This window comes from Boleophthalmus pectinirostris, unplaced genomic scaffold (assembly GCF_026225935.1).
Source record: "Boleophthalmus pectinirostris isolate CB_2022bp ecotype Guang Dong unplaced genomic scaffold, ASM2622593v1 HiC_scaffold_11, whole genome shotgun sequence".
Classification (NCBI taxonomy): domain Eukaryota; kingdom Metazoa; phylum Chordata; class Actinopteri; order Gobiiformes; family Gobiidae; genus Boleophthalmus; species Boleophthalmus pectinirostris.
The window spans coordinates 1,382,964-1,398,829 of record NW_026570994.1 but is presented as its reverse complement, the minus strand read 5'-3'; the positions used below and the strand labels follow the sequence as shown (position 1 = coordinate 1,398,829).

At 38.3% G+C, this 15,866-nt stretch overlaps 1 protein-coding gene across 1 annotated transcript in view; it reads left to right on the top strand.

Annotated features, from left to right (window-relative positions):
• The first annotated feature begins 1,729 nt into the window (after positions 1-1,729).
• The window catches only part of chrm4a (cholinergic receptor, muscarinic 4a), an 84,459-nt gene continuing 70,322 nt past the window's right edge, over positions 1,730-15,866 (top strand). Inside the window, exons 1-2 of the mRNA XM_055166557.1 lie at positions 1,730-1,861; positions 12,625-13,254. Of these exons, the coding sequence (XP_055022532.1) occupies positions 1,730-1,861; positions 12,625-13,254 (762 nt within the window). The remainder of the gene's footprint in view (positions 1,862-12,624; positions 13,255-15,866) is intronic.

Sequence of the window (15,866 nt, the reverse complement as noted above, 5' to 3'; positions counted from 1 at the left end):
TTACTCAAGTTTGAAACAATGAAAAAACGTTATTTAAACAGCAATAAAAGGATCCAGAAGTCGCCTGTTTGGACATTAAATGTAGAACATAAATTTTTCTTTTCAACATTTAATTGAACCAGTAATATTGGAACAAAATAATTACAAAAAGATTAAAAATGATACAAAACCAGTTTTAACATTTGAACATTTCTAATGAGATATCTGCTCTGTGTTTTTGTGGTGTGTTCAGTCCGGGCGCAGGAGGAGACGCAGCAGCAGATCAGGAGCAGCTTCAGTCTGTTTCTGTTTCTGTGCTTTGGCTTCATTTTTGTGAGCACAGAAAATCTCATGTGTCAGAACTGTATATTACAGACCGACATGCAGATCAAGACAAGGCCACCCCAAAAAAATCTCTTGTGACCCACCTGAGGGTCACGACCCACTCTTTGGGAAACAGTGATGTATAGAAACAAGCAGGTGACAGACCTTTACCAGAAAACTTACACCATGCACCTATATAATGATCCCAACTGTGTTTAGTAAAATGAGTAACCCGACCTGTCATATGCACTTTACATATTCCATGTGTTCACAGTTAGTATCAAATAGAAGTGTTTTTTTTAAGTACATGTCTGATTTGATGCTGGGTCTGGTTCTAGCCTGACGAAAAAGGCCCCTGGACAGCAGCAGTGAAGCGCGCTAGTATCAGCTGTTTTGCCAACTTCTCTTTCTGTAATTAGGTGAGTCAGGTTTATTTATAGAGTCTGGTTCATGCACACGAGCCAAAGAGCACAAATGATCTGCAACTGTAGCAAAACCGCGGGGAAAGGAGTCTGGAAAAAGAAATTTTGTGTTGGGAAAATATTGTTTATTTCAGTTTAATAGTGTAAAAAAGTCACGGTAGTGGTAACAGCTTTATACCAACCAACCAGAAATTTCAGTATAGACCTAAATCTGTTTGAATAAAATAAATGTTGTATGATTTTATTTGTACTTATTTAGTCCTGGTCTGTTTTGGAGGAGGTTACAACTTTATCACATGATTTAAAGCTCACAAGAGTCAATTTTGTGTAATTTGGGACCTTTAGTTGTGTCCAGGTTTTGTGTTGTTTTATTCATTTTACTTTAGTCTTTGCTTGGTTCTGGATTAGTCCTGGTCCAGTTCCTTTTTTAATCCTTCATTTAATCTTGGTTAAACCTTTGTTGGGTCCTTGTTTTGTTTTGGCCCGGGGCGAGCTCTGGTTTTGTCCAGTTTGAATCATTGTAATCCTGGTTCTGAGTTTGATCTTTGTTGAACTTAAAGGTTCACTGTGTAACTTTTCTGGTGGAGGGTCCATCACCTGCTTGTTTCTATGGAGATGCCATTTCTCTGTCTAGAACGTTCCGCAGTATGACGTTAAACGGCTTGACTAGTCAGTTACAAGTGGTTTTAAAGCTCAAAAACACCTGTGAGCGAGGTCACCTCTCCACAGATCTGACCTGTAACTTGGTCTGGTTTGGTCTCCATGAAGATAGAAAGGTTTAATGCCATACTGTGAAACATTCCAGACAAAGCAATAACATCTATATTGAGAAAAGCGTTTGACAGAGACTTCACCTGAATTGGTTCTGAAAGCATCGATACCAACACTGGTGTTGGTATCGGCCTGATACTTCCTTGAATAAACCAGTATCCCAGTTATGAGAAACCAGGACATGACTGTTAAATAAAGACCTGCGTGCACATGTACGATCATACAACCTGCCAATGTACGACCTGTGCACATATGACCTGCACATGTATGACCTACACAGGTACTACCTGCACACGTACGACCTGCACACGTACGACCTGAGCACGTACGACCTGAGCACGTACGACCTGAGCACGTACGAGCACGTACGACGTACGACTGAGCACGTACACCTGACCGTACGACGCACACGTACGACCTGAGCACGTACACGTACGACCGTACGACCTGCACGTACGACGTGCGCACGTACAACTGAGCACGTACACCTGACACGTACAACCTGCACACGTACGACCTGAGCACGTACGACCTGCACACGTACGACCTGAGCACGTACGACCTGAGCACGTACGACCTGCACACGTACGACCTGCGCACGTACGACCTGCGCACGTACGACCTGCACACGTACGACCTGACACGTACGACCTGCACACGTACGACCTGACCTGCACGTACGACCTGCACACGTACGACCTGCACATGTACGCTCTCTGAAAAGTTTCACATGAACCATCTCCGACACAATACAAACACAGAACAGACTCACCACCAGCAGCACATCCTCTGTCACAGAGAGAACACTCATATTCCACTGAATCATGTCCTTTAGTCCAACAGAAGCTGAACCACATCAGCGCACAACGAAAGAACTGTTTTTTTTTTCAGTGCTTATGCAAATAAGTCATGTGGTTTTAAGTTTAAATTTCTGAAAAAAATGTAAACAAAGCTATATAATGTGTAATAATAATGGATTTTTCCTGGTTTATTAAATTTATATTTTTTGCATTTGTAAGATTATGTCAAGAACTGCTCATGTAAACAGCAGATCCCAGATACTGATATAACTGGGATATGGATAATAACCGGGACACTGATGTGCATGGAAATGTGTAAACTCAGTGTATGTTCATGGGGGTGGGGGGTTAAAGTATCGATAATCAGTATCAGCAAGTTCAGAAATAATTATACTCATATTCGTATGGGTTTTCAAAAGTGCATCCCTACTCCTGGTAAAGTTATGGTTAGTTTTTTATCTTTTTGTTTATTTCATTTTATTTTTTCCACAATGTCCATGTAAAAGTGAATACAAACTCAGTATAGAGTTTCTCGTGTGGCTCATCCACCCATCTGCAGCTTAACTCATCCTTAAACCAGTTATAATTAATAGACACATAACAGGGAGCATCATTTCGAGTTAGTTTGTGTCGAGACGGGAGCCTAAATCAAAACTGGAAATGAGATTATCAAATGTTTTGATGGATTACTTTAATGGCTCTAATGGAGTAATGGTCTGTGTGGACACAAACAGAAAGTAAATAATTCATTCAAAGTGCTTTTAGCTTGTTTTTTTTTAGGGAGACAGTACAAGTTTTCTGTTCAATTTTTGTTTTGTTTTTTGGTCTACACAGAAAAATGTTTTAATATTTCATTTAATCCACTCACATCCACAGAGCTGACATTGGAACTTCAAAGGCGTTTTTTTCGCAAAATGCATTTTCTCTTCATGGGGACATAAGGATCAGCAACTCCACACACCAAACCAAACCAAACGTTGAGAAGGATTTGTGGATATCTAATTCCAACTCTGATTTACTGTCCAAAAATAATGCAAAATTGGAATTTTTAGGCAATTTTTCTGTGAGATTTAATTTACTCAAATACTAAATATGACATCCACAACCTGCTCTGTGTATTTTTAGTATCAACAACAAAATGATGCAAGAAATTTAAACCTGGATCCATCTATTTTTGAGATTGAAATGTCTAAAAAATTTGATTAGATCAGATTTATTGTCATAGTACAAAATCAAACAAAACATCAATAGAGCAAAACTGCAGCAGTAAAAATGAATCAATATAAATACATTCTCACGTGTAGATGAAGAGATGTCATTTTTGGTACTTTATTTTGTTGTATTTACACATAAAATGCTCTACTTTTATATATGATGAAAAACGTTTTAAATGGGCCCATATTCTGCTTTTTTCGGATCTGTTATATCATATTTTCCAGGCTATTAGGCGCTCTGGATTATAAGACGCACTGTCATTAAATGGTCTATTTTCGAACTTTTTTCACAAATAAACTGCACTGGACTTTAAAGGAGTTTTTTTTGTTTGTTTGTGGCATTCACGGTGACTCTGGGCTTTGTTCAGTTGTGGCGTGTAGGGAGGGTGTGTCTGGGACCAACGGATTGTCGGCGTGTTCGCAGTGACTCAGTTGTTCAGTCGTGTCTAGAAGTGGCACATTGGACTCGCTTTTTCGGTTCGTTCCTCCGTTCCGTTCCTCGTCGGTGTGGAGTGATGAGTGTGTCTATGGGTGTGTTTTGCTGTGTGGTCTCTGTCTGCTCCGTGTGTGTTTGTGTGTTCTGTGGGTGGTGCAGCTTTGTAGTTTACTGAAGTCGTGCTGGGACACCTGAGTAGATTCGTGTATAGGGCGCTCTGGATTATGGGGCGCACAGTCGTTTTTTGATGGAATTGGAGGCTTAAGAGTGCGTCTAATAGGCGAGTTTCATTGTTGACAAAAGTGCACGTTGCATGCTGGGAATTATTTTGGCCGGCGGCAATAAACACTAATTGAACATGATGGACAGAGCGAGAAAGCACGTAAAGGGTATTGATCCCGGTTATTTATCCACTCTAACGGCAGACGACCCAAGACCATTTGACCAGAAATTGGTCATAAGCATCGACGGACGACAAATCACCCTTTTCAACCCCGACAGAGCCTGGACCAAACCAAATTTCTGGTCAGAATCACCAACTACCTGGACAAATATTCACTTGGGCGATATCCACAATGACTTGGTGGAAACTCCTGGGCCATTCACAGCAGAAAAGATGAAAACCTCCAAGAGTCTCGATGTGTTGTTGAACTTGTTGGAGTCCACGGTTTGTTAGGATCTTCTACGTTTGCTCTGCGAATGTTTGAAAGTCGTTTAATTCACCGTTGGCGGTTCTTTTCACTCAGAATACGAAAAAGACATTTTCCTTCTACCGTGCTTCTATTTGTGCATCCGATAATGCAGCAGGAATTTACCATTATCAGGGAGAAATACATGAGGTTACGCACTGTGTTTGACCGCTACCGTGTTTGTTGCCTCCGACCAAAATATTTCCCAGCATGCAACGTGGGCTTTTAATAACAATGACGTCAGCTGAAACTCGCCTATAGCCCGGAAAATACGGTAATGTATTGTATGTAATACGGTAACTCTTGAAAATCAGACCTGGAGTTGTGTTTTGTTTCATTCACATGTTTAACAAAAACTCACAATTTATGAGTTCTTCTCTCAAACAGAAAACACTTTTTCCCACCTTGTGATGTCATGTCATAATGCAGGAAGTGCCCCTCTGTGTTTTTAAACTACATGCACCTTCACTAGAATCATATGGATTATTTTAGTTCTGAAATTTAAAATCATGACGACATTATTAGAGGTTTCCATGTTTTTTAATGACTTTGTTTGGTGGGATATTGACTGTAGTATACTGTAGGTAGTTTTATATCAGTCAAGTTGCAGTTTGTGTGAGAAAAAAATCTGAAGAAAAGTACTACAGGAAACAGCAATGCTTTCAAAAATGGATGATTTCAGTTCTGGAATTGCCAATCTTCACTGAACTAAAGGTAAAAGGAGCTGTTCACCCAAAAACTACCACTACATGACATCACAAGGTGGAACAGAACATTTTGTGCTCACTGATGATACATAGACAACCGTACTTTTATTCAAAGATCAAGACTTTCATTAATATTTCTGTCACAGGAAGACAACATTAAAACATTCTGGCCTGTAGTGTAATGTCTGTGTCTCCTCCTTGAGAAAAACCAAACTCTTTTCTACACACTTTACTGAAATTTACAGAATTATTTTCATTTCATTGCTTAGGGCTCTGGCAGTCCGAGGTTCTTCCACACCCGCTCCTCCAGGTATCTGTACTGACGCTTTTGCTTTTTAGCATTGTGTTGGGTTCTGGTACAGCAGCCATGTCAGAAAAATGAAAATGAGCTCATCGTCAGAGCAGATTCACACAGAATTGTAAAACGTCTAAAAAAAACCAAAATAGATCAAATAGTCGGGGCTGCAGTCACTCAGAAGCCGTCAGGGTCTGTGCAGTCGATCAGCAGCGGTCAGGTCCGTGTACAGTCGACTCAGCCTCTCGACCAACGCTTTTTAATCTTTATCAGAAAATAACTCCTCAGTTTTCTGTCTGAGTGTCATTTTCGGGACATTTAGGGTCGGTGTTCTAAATCAACAGTGATGTCTATCGATTCATGCTGCCCCGTCGGAATAAGTGACCTTATATTTTTCTGTTTACAGTTGTTTAGATCCAATAAAACCAAACCCGGATCCTGAACTTCTCTGTTTGACACATATTTCTTTGGATTAGAGTCACAGGTTTGATTCTGTTTGCACACGATGATCACACTTTATACCTTAATTATGTCAAATTTCAACTCATTTATGTGAATCTGTGTAGTTCATTTGGACAGACGTATTCTGCTCAAATAGGCTCCAATTAAAGGAAGCACATATTGACAGGACAGTTTAACCACTGAATAATGCTCCCAGTATAGAATCACCATTATTCACTCATTTAGATGAATTTGGGTTGATGTAGCTCATTGTATAAGAGAAAGAAATGACTGGGAACACTCAAATCTTTAGATTAAATATTAATAATTGAATATTTGATGCTGTTATCAATAGCCAGCCTGGCACCACCTAGTGCCTCCACTCAATTTAATTTCTCTCCAGTGACTAGGTCAGGAATCAGAATACACTAGACAGTTTCCAAAAACCCCGGAAGTGTGAGTTCAGGCACCAGCCAATCAGCAAATGGCCAGACATTCTGTGATGGCAACAAATCCTGAGATCGAGGATTTAAAGCCGGAACAAAGAGAATGTTTGGTGAATTTCATCAAGGGGAAAGACGTTATTGTCCTTCTTCCTACGGAATTTGGGAAAAGCTTAATATACCAGTTTACCCTGTTAGCGGCACATTACATACGTCATGACCAAATAGCAGTGATTGAATATATGATAAAAAGAACCCACCTACTGACAAGCGAACAAATTCTAATGCTGTGAGATCAGACAGTTTCTGTGAAGTGAAACCGGCTGATGAATCAGGTTATATTATCACAGGCTACAGTGTGAATGTCCTATTATAATATAGCACTATTTTATTTAAACAGCGCCTTTCTAAACAAAGTTACAACATTTTCTACACATGGAAACAAAATTAAATATGATGTAATGAAAATGAAAACTAAATCCAAACAATAACACATCTAACAGCACATGTCGATGTTTAACTGGTCCAAATATACAATAAAACTAAAACACTTTTAAAATGTGACTTGTTACTCTTCTTCTGCCTCGGGAGCTCAAATCGACGACATTTAAACTGGAACAGAGCTTGGGGGTCGTGCTCATGTGCAGTAGTGCTAGAAGCTCAAATCGACAGGACACTGGATTCGGGATTCGGGACGACATCTTAGATTTCAGGACATGAATTTTTCTGCTCACCCTGTTGGAGATTTTAACAGACTAATAAAATGCAGCATTACTCAAACAAAACACAAGTCCAGGTCTGTTTTTGCTGAAGTAACAACATTATAACCTGACTTAAAGCTCACAAGAATCAATTTTACATAATATGACCTTTAAAGTAAACTACTGTAAAGTTTTAAAATGACTTTTCCGTTCACCTGCAGCGTCTCACCGTAATTAATGTATGTTTCTGAGTATAATCTGTCAATTAGCTGTATGGAGGCTTACACTTGGAGAGTTAATGTTCTAAAGGGACACAGTCTGCAGCCCGTAATGTAGATAATAATGAGTCCATATATCCCCACAAAAGGCTCCCATTGGCTTTTTCTGGTTGAGTGGAGTGGCAGGATACAGGAGATCAGATGAATGGTCTTTTGTTAATGAACCGTGAACATGGAGAAATGAGATATACGCTTTATTATGGAGGGAGGTAATATGAAAATGTGTAGGGGAAAATTGTGTGTCTCAAATGGTGGTCCAAGTCCCCACAGTGTCATGAAAGGTTGAATGGAGTTTCCAAGAACGCACATAGACCACGGAACCTACCTGGACGACCGAGGGATTACACGGACGTAAGACCACATGGAAATAGAAAAGATGATAAAAAAGAAAATACTAAAAATCACATTTGGTCTAAAGAAAGTGTTTTATTTTCATCATGGTATCTGAATCTGTATTGAGTCTGTTCCTTATAATAGAAATTGAATTGAAATATTCGTATCGTGACAAAATTATGACAGCTTTCTGTGTTTTTAATGACATAGTTTGGTGAGATATTTATATTTAGTTACGTAGATTTACATCAGTCAAGTGGCAGTTTGTGAAGGAAAAAATTCTGAAGTCCTACAGGAAACAGCAATGCTTTCTAAAACAGAATTGTGACAGTTCATGGCAGAAGTCGAGTCAGACTTGAGTCACTATTTTTAGGATTTGAGACTTGGCTTAATAAAATGGACAAAGACTTGGGACTCAACTTGGACTTAACTTGGACTTGAAAGCCAGTGACTTGAGGTCTGTGACTTGAGAAGACTTGATTCTTCTCCTAAAAAAATATATATATGTTCTTTTCTCTTTACAGTCGATAAATGTGGCACTGAATTTTACAGGAACTAACTGGAACATGTCCCTCCCACTTCTGTTTGTTACTTTGGATGGAACTGCAGTACTGTGATATGGTGTCATCAAGTGTACTACAGTAATGTACAGTAATGTACAGTAATATAAAGTAAAACGGAGGGAACTATAGAACATGATCCTTCCATTTGAGTGCAGACTACATGACAAAATAACTGTTATTAAGCTCTTTTAAATCTGAATCTTTCTATTCTGACTGTAATGATTCTGTCATGTAGAAACTGAGGGAGGACCCAAAGTGCAGGACTGCTTTAAAGTATTTAATAACAAATCCATAAATCCAAAAAACCTCCAAAACTCAAAACTAAACTGCCGTGACATGAGATAAGATGAGACTCCGACAGAGACAATGGACCAACGAAGGGCAGAGTATAAATGCACACAGACAGAGGTGAAACACATCAAGACAGGAAGTAAGACTCAAAACTACAAGCAGACATGACAAATGTCAAAATAAAACACCAAAATGAGCAAATAAAACCACTACAAACATGAACTATGACAGAGTCACACTAAGATCTTGTCAAGACATTTAAAAAAAAAAAAAAAGCATTTCTCTCTTATATAAATACTCATATATAAAATTCCATGACTTTTAAAGTACAATTTAGTTTAAAATTCATATAAATTGCAAAAAACAAATTTAAATGACTTGAAGCTCAAAGCAGACTTGACTTGAAACTCGACTTGCCTGAATTTGACTTGGGACTTGGGACTTGCAAAACAATGACTTGGTGCCACTTCTGGTTCATGGACTTCAAAACTGTGCAGGAGAAGTCTGGATTTTTACCTATGACATAACAAAACAGGCAAAATAGAGAGATAAAGAGATTTGTTACACATTAAATTTTTTCTTTGACTTTGGATTAGTGGATTAAGGAACCAAAGCGTGAATGAAGCAAAAATACAACTCCTGGAATATTTTTGATGAGAAAGTACAGTAAATATTCTGTATTTGCTGTAGGCATAAGCTCCTCCCACTCCCTCCTACTCACAACAATCACATTTCATGTCTGCTCTTTCTTGTTACAGCACTGTGGGATAGTCTTCATGAACATCCAAAAAAAAGTAATAATTTTGGACCCAATTTGGCGTGACTAATTTCATTCCTGGCTCTAGGATACAGAGAATCTTGGAGCTGGACACTTTCTCTTGTCCAAAAAGTTTTTCAGTTGAGTTGGTGGTTTTCAAACTGGGATCGGTAACCTCCAGGGGGCAGTAGAGAATATACCAACAAATTCACTTTTTTATCATGTAAATATGATCTCACTAAACTTCTGTGTCATGATTTCACCTAAAAATCTCCTCTGCCTCATTTCCACCGCAGCAGCAAACCCACCAACCTTCTCAGCTTCTCCATCTCCTCTTCACCACCACCAGGGTCTGGGAGATTTGAATATGTGTGTCGTGTCCTCACTGAGATGTTTGCAGCTCCAGCTGGACATTGAGCTAAACTCTGATTCAATGATGAGACAGTTGTTGTAGTTTTCACATTTAATGCTCATATTTTGAATGCAGAGTGAAACTGCAAGAGAAAATACCAAAATACAACCAGGGATCTCTTAATAATTTCACATTTCACATAATTTCATTTCATTTTCATTTCATTTTATTATTTGTTTGAGCCAGGTACAACAAAATTTAAAAACAAAAACAAAAATAGTGATATGTACATGAACATGAACATGATTTATTTATTTCTTTTTTAATATATCACCTTTGGACTGCTCACCTGTCATTTGCAAAAATATACCCACATATATACAAAAACATATCCAAACATACATACATACATACATACAGATACATGTACACATGTACACACATATGTATGTGCACATACATACATATATATACGCACCATAGATATCCAGTGCATATACTTAATATAAATGTTTATATACACATATACATAACAACATATACACACATGCAGAAACATATTTCTGTTTATGGTCGTACAAACTAATAATAATGTTAATATAGGCACAAAGTTTATCTTATAAAGTTTATTTTATGAGGATGAAAAATGTAAGGATATTTTTGTTTTTGTTTATGGCCGTACAAACTAATAATATTAATGAAGAAGGCACAATGTTTCACAATTGTTTATTGACAGCTCAGTAACTTGTAGTAAAGCATTTACAGCAAAACACCCATGAACGTGGTTCATATTCTTATATGTGTGATACAAACAAAATAACAATTACCATAAATTACCTTTAACATAAATAACGTGGCTGATTACTATAATAATAACATCTTTTTTTTATTTTACAGTTTTGTTTTTAAGTTATTTATACACCCCTAAAATGACCCAAATTAAATGTACAAATATATACATACAGGTGTTGCTTCTGTAGAAGTTGCACTAAATTGGATTTATTTAATTTTTTTTGCTGTATGAGTCTCATCTCTCTCGCTTATTTTTCACTCTTCCAGTTCCTCAGACAAGTGTGGATTACCAAAATAAAAGATTTCAAATAAAAGTATATGTATTAAAATGGCCTTAATGCACCTGAAAGTCAGAACTATATATTTGTAATCTCATTTTCATCACCTACCATCTTTACCTACTAAGTTTATCAGCTCAATAAACTAAATACAAAGGCAGGTCCTAGAATAGCCAAAGATAGTACTCAAGTAAGAGTAAAGTTACTTTTACTGAAGGATAAGTGCAAATTAGTGGTCCAAGAAATGACTCAAGTAAAACTAATTAAAGATCTGGAGAAGCACGACTACTCAAGGAAGTAAGTGTTGGGACGTAACATCGGATTTATAATTGAAGGTAATTTGCAGGACAAATTCAATAATGCAAAAAAAAATCTGAGGTTTATTTTCTTTTTTTTAAGACTAAACACACAAACATATCTAACATATCTGAAGCAGTGGTGCAGGACACACAAATGTTCAAATCATTTCATATAATCAACATAAAGCTTTTGTCACTTTAGTCCTCCACACACTTCAGGAGAACAGGTTCTGTTCACACTTAAACCACAAACCTGGAAGATGTTTGGAAAGATGAGATGACGACTTCCCAGACCCAGTTTTCTTCATTTACATGTCATTGTAGCGTTCTGTTATTTTTGGTTAATCAACAACATAAGTGTGAATAGAGATTTTGGCTGTGATTTCCATCTCCCTGAGTTCGGGGAGGCATGACCCGTGTGTCTTTGTGTGTGATCTTAAAGCCGCTGTGCTCTTTGTGTGTGATCAGAACCACTAAACATCAGCAACGCTAAAGTAACAGTCAATAAAACAGAGCATCAGGGGCAAAGGAGCGACAGACACAGAAACACAACATACAAACTCAGGAAATAGTAAAAATAATGATTAGACTTTATTCCTCATCTCTTGTAAAGTGGTACATTTAAAGTGCAGCATCTCATCCACATTATCCATAGAAATAATGACGCCAGTCCACAAAACTGCCCTGTGAATCCACATTGAGGCCGTTGTTTAAAAGTAAAAAGGTGGGAGTAATTCCTCACGTGTGTCTGTTTACAGCCACACAGTGCACAGATCGTGAAGCTGCAGATTAGTGACAGTGACTCTACTTCCTGTGGACTTTATCTCCAATCTTTTATGCTTTAAAAAACACGTTTCTGAAGTTTTGCACCACATTTCACAAATAATAATAACACAGTTTGAATTGTATCTAAACTAGAAGTGCAGAGTCTGATCTTTGAACACTTCAGAGTCTCAGAGCGACTGGTTTCCATCACACTCACAGCTTTATATCCTGTGGTCTACAAACAGATCCCACTGCAGTCTTTGAGATCAGAGATTTTAAGTCTCATAAGATTCTCATAAGAAGATGTACGCTTTTTGTAGCACATTTAAAAATCATTTAAGACTGAAAGATCCTGTAGTGTGTGGCGGACTTTACTCACAGTGGGAAGAGGAACTGAAACTTTTAGCCAACTTATAGCACCATTACTTCAAACTAAATAAAACTCATGAAGGAGTTAAAGTATTAAAAAAAAGGATGGCAGAGGCACTTTGATTTGCGGTGTATTTATTAATTTTCACACAATTAAGTAAGGAGTTAAAGTGTGGTGTCCTAAAATGACACTGAGAAGTACAAGTTCTTTAAAAACTTACTCCAGTAAATGTAACTGAGTACTACCTACCTTTGACTACAAATATGTGAAGTACTTCTATTTAAAAATATTCAAATACGTCTCTACCAATCCTAACACACTAAGCGTGAACTCCTCTTTTCTTTTCCAGACTCGTTCGCCAACCAAACCTCCGACCTGTTCTCCAACTCCTCCTGCAACCAATCCACCAATGACTCCTCCTCCTCCTCCTGCCCCGCCCTCGACGACGGCCTGGCCTACGGGAGCCCTTACAAAACCGTGGAGATGTTTTTTATCGCCTTGGTTACCGGATCCCTCAGCCTGGTCACCGTCACCGGAAACATCCTGGTCATGCTGTCCATCAAAGTCAACCGCCACCTCCAGACCGTCAACAACTACTTCCTGTTCTCTCTGGCGTGCGCGGACTTGATCATCGGCGTGTTTAGCATGAACTTATACACGGTTTACATCATCGTGGGGTACTGGCCGCTGGGTCCTGTCGTGTGCGATTTGTGGTTGGCATTAGATTACGTGGTTTCAAATGCGTCGGTGATGAATTTGTTGATCATAAGCTTCGACCGGTACTTCTGCGTGACCAAGCCGCTGACGTACCCGACCAGGAGGACTACAAAGATGGCGGGGCTGATGATCGCGGCGGCCTGGATCCTCTCCTTTATCCTGTGGGCGCCCGCCATCTTGTTCTGGCAGTTCATAGTCGGGCAGAGGACGGTGCCGCCCGGGGAGTGCTACATACAGGTAAGGACCACGAGAAAAGAGACGGAAAATGTTGATATATTTGGGTACGTTTGTGAAATGTTGTGTTTAAAAGCAGTGGAATCACAAAGCTAGACAAGTAAGGTTGTCAATTAATGTCTAAACTCAGATAATCGATCAAACACTAGCAATGAAACTAGGGATGGGCATTCGATGAAATTTTCTTAATCAGTCGTCGGAAGAATTAGCGATCGATTATCGATTAATCATTATCGTTTTTATATTAAAATGATCATCATTATTATTACTATCTGCACTACTAATCTACATAAATAAATTCAACTTTACGACATATAAACTGTAACGACTCTAGAGCCACATCAGCTGTTTGACATTATAATGTGTTTAATTCAGTTTTGCGCAAATCTCACAGAAATGAAACTTAAAACCGCATCACTAATTTACATAAACTAAGCGAAGATAAAACTGCAGCTCTTGTGCTCTGATGCGGTCAACTTTCTGTTGGATTAAAAGACATGATTCAGTGGAATACAGGTTAGTGTGACCAGATTTGCGTTTGTCAAAACCAGGACACCGTACGGGGGGAGGGAGGTTGGGACTCGTCATCGACATTGAGCGACTCTCACCTGGTAAAACTTTTTGCCACTGGACACCGAAACATGTGTGCTGCTTTATACACTGTGCACATGGACTCACACTTGTCCCGAACTCAACGGAAAGCGTGGAATTTCTTGTACAAGTCATTGTTAAATACGCATTTGTACTTCGGCACATTGCAGACTGAGTGTTTGTGTCTGCTCGCTCCTTCTGATGCAGAGACACATCTAACCCTAACCCTGTTTGGTCACACTACACACAGCAACCTACATTCAGGTTTGTCAATTAAAATGAACGTAATCGATGAAATTCTTAATGATCAATTATTGATTAATCGACTAATCATGCCCATCCCTGATTGAAACTAGATTCTCAAAGTAAAAAGTTGCATTCATGAACAGAAATGAAACTTTCCTTTAGAATGACATTGAGGTGTATCAGAACAAGTATAAGTGCACATAGACTGATATACGCCCATGGACCACTATGAACCTACTGGACCACTGAGGGATTGGAAAAGTACTACGATTTAATGTTGAAAATGACATTCTGTTGTCTAAAAAAAGACATCTTGGTACCAGAATTGGTGTTGACTGTGGACTCTATAATTTAATATCGAAATTGAGTGTGAAATTTTTGTATCATGATAACATGAGAAGTGAAGAAGCAGCTTGGATGAGCTGCGAAACGTTTTTGACCAAATGTTGTCCAGTTAAAAAACTGAATTTCTCCCTTGCCATGGATTCTACCTGGACGACAGAGGGATTTTACTCACTTTAATAGAAAGATACTTTTTGTATATTGTTTCTATTTGTGAAATCTGTGGATCATCTCTTATAGGGCTGGTATTATTAAGAAGTTGCTGATACGATACATACCTCGATATATTGGCCACAATACGATACATATCTCGATACAATAAGCTTTCAATTTAAAACAATATATTTCAAATCGATTTGATACAGTTCAATAAAAATGAAGTCTAAATCATGGCTGTGATAGTAAAAGTCTTTGTTAAATCACGTCTTGTGCAAAGTTCATATGAAACACAAACATTTTAATCATCAAAACAGAAAATGTCAAATTTGTTGCAGAAACGAGTTTCCTTCCTCTGAACAAACAACAAAACTGTAGCTGTAACAAAGAATTTAGTCAAATAAACCAAAAAATACTCTTGGTGATATATCGATACAGCAGCCCACGATATTGATACTGTATCATCACATTAAATGATGCTATATATCGATATTTTGGTATTTTTACACACCCCTATCTACATACATTGTATTGTACTAAAATCAGACAAGAGTGTTTGAGCACCGTGGACAACAGAGAGCAGAACAAACTGTCAGGGATGAAAACAAACTCTTGGTCTGAAAAAAGAATCTAATAACATCAATTATCGGAAAACCAAATGAACCTCATTAGACGTATCTCTTACTATTTACAAAGTATAAGATACTTAAAGGTGCTCTTTGCAACTTGGAGGGTGCGTCAGCTGCTCGTCTCCATGGAGATGTTATTACTTTGCTTAGAATGTTTCAGAGTGTGCTATTAAACATATCTATTTCCACAGAGACAGCAGGCCAAGATACAGGTCAGATCTGTGCAGCGGCAAGCCCACACACAAAGAATCAAGAACAGAAAATGACCCTTACAGGAAAATATAAAAATGGGTAATGTACAAAGCCCGAGGCACACTGACTGAATATATCAAAAGTCCTTTATTCCATGAAGGGACATCAACATGTTTCAACCAGCAAGATGGTCTTCGCCAGGACAAAGTGGTAAAAACAAGACACACCGGGTGTCATTAAATACAATCAATTAATCACATGACGACATCACATGACAACAGGAAAAAGACAGCGAGCAAACCCCAAAACAAGAAAAGGTTGGCCAACCATGAGAAATGTATAAGTGATGAATAATAAGTAATGAGTAATTAATTGATTGTATTTATTGACACCGGTGTGTCTTCTTTTTACGAAGACCATCTTGCTGGTCGAAACGTGTTGGTGTCCCTTCATGTAAAA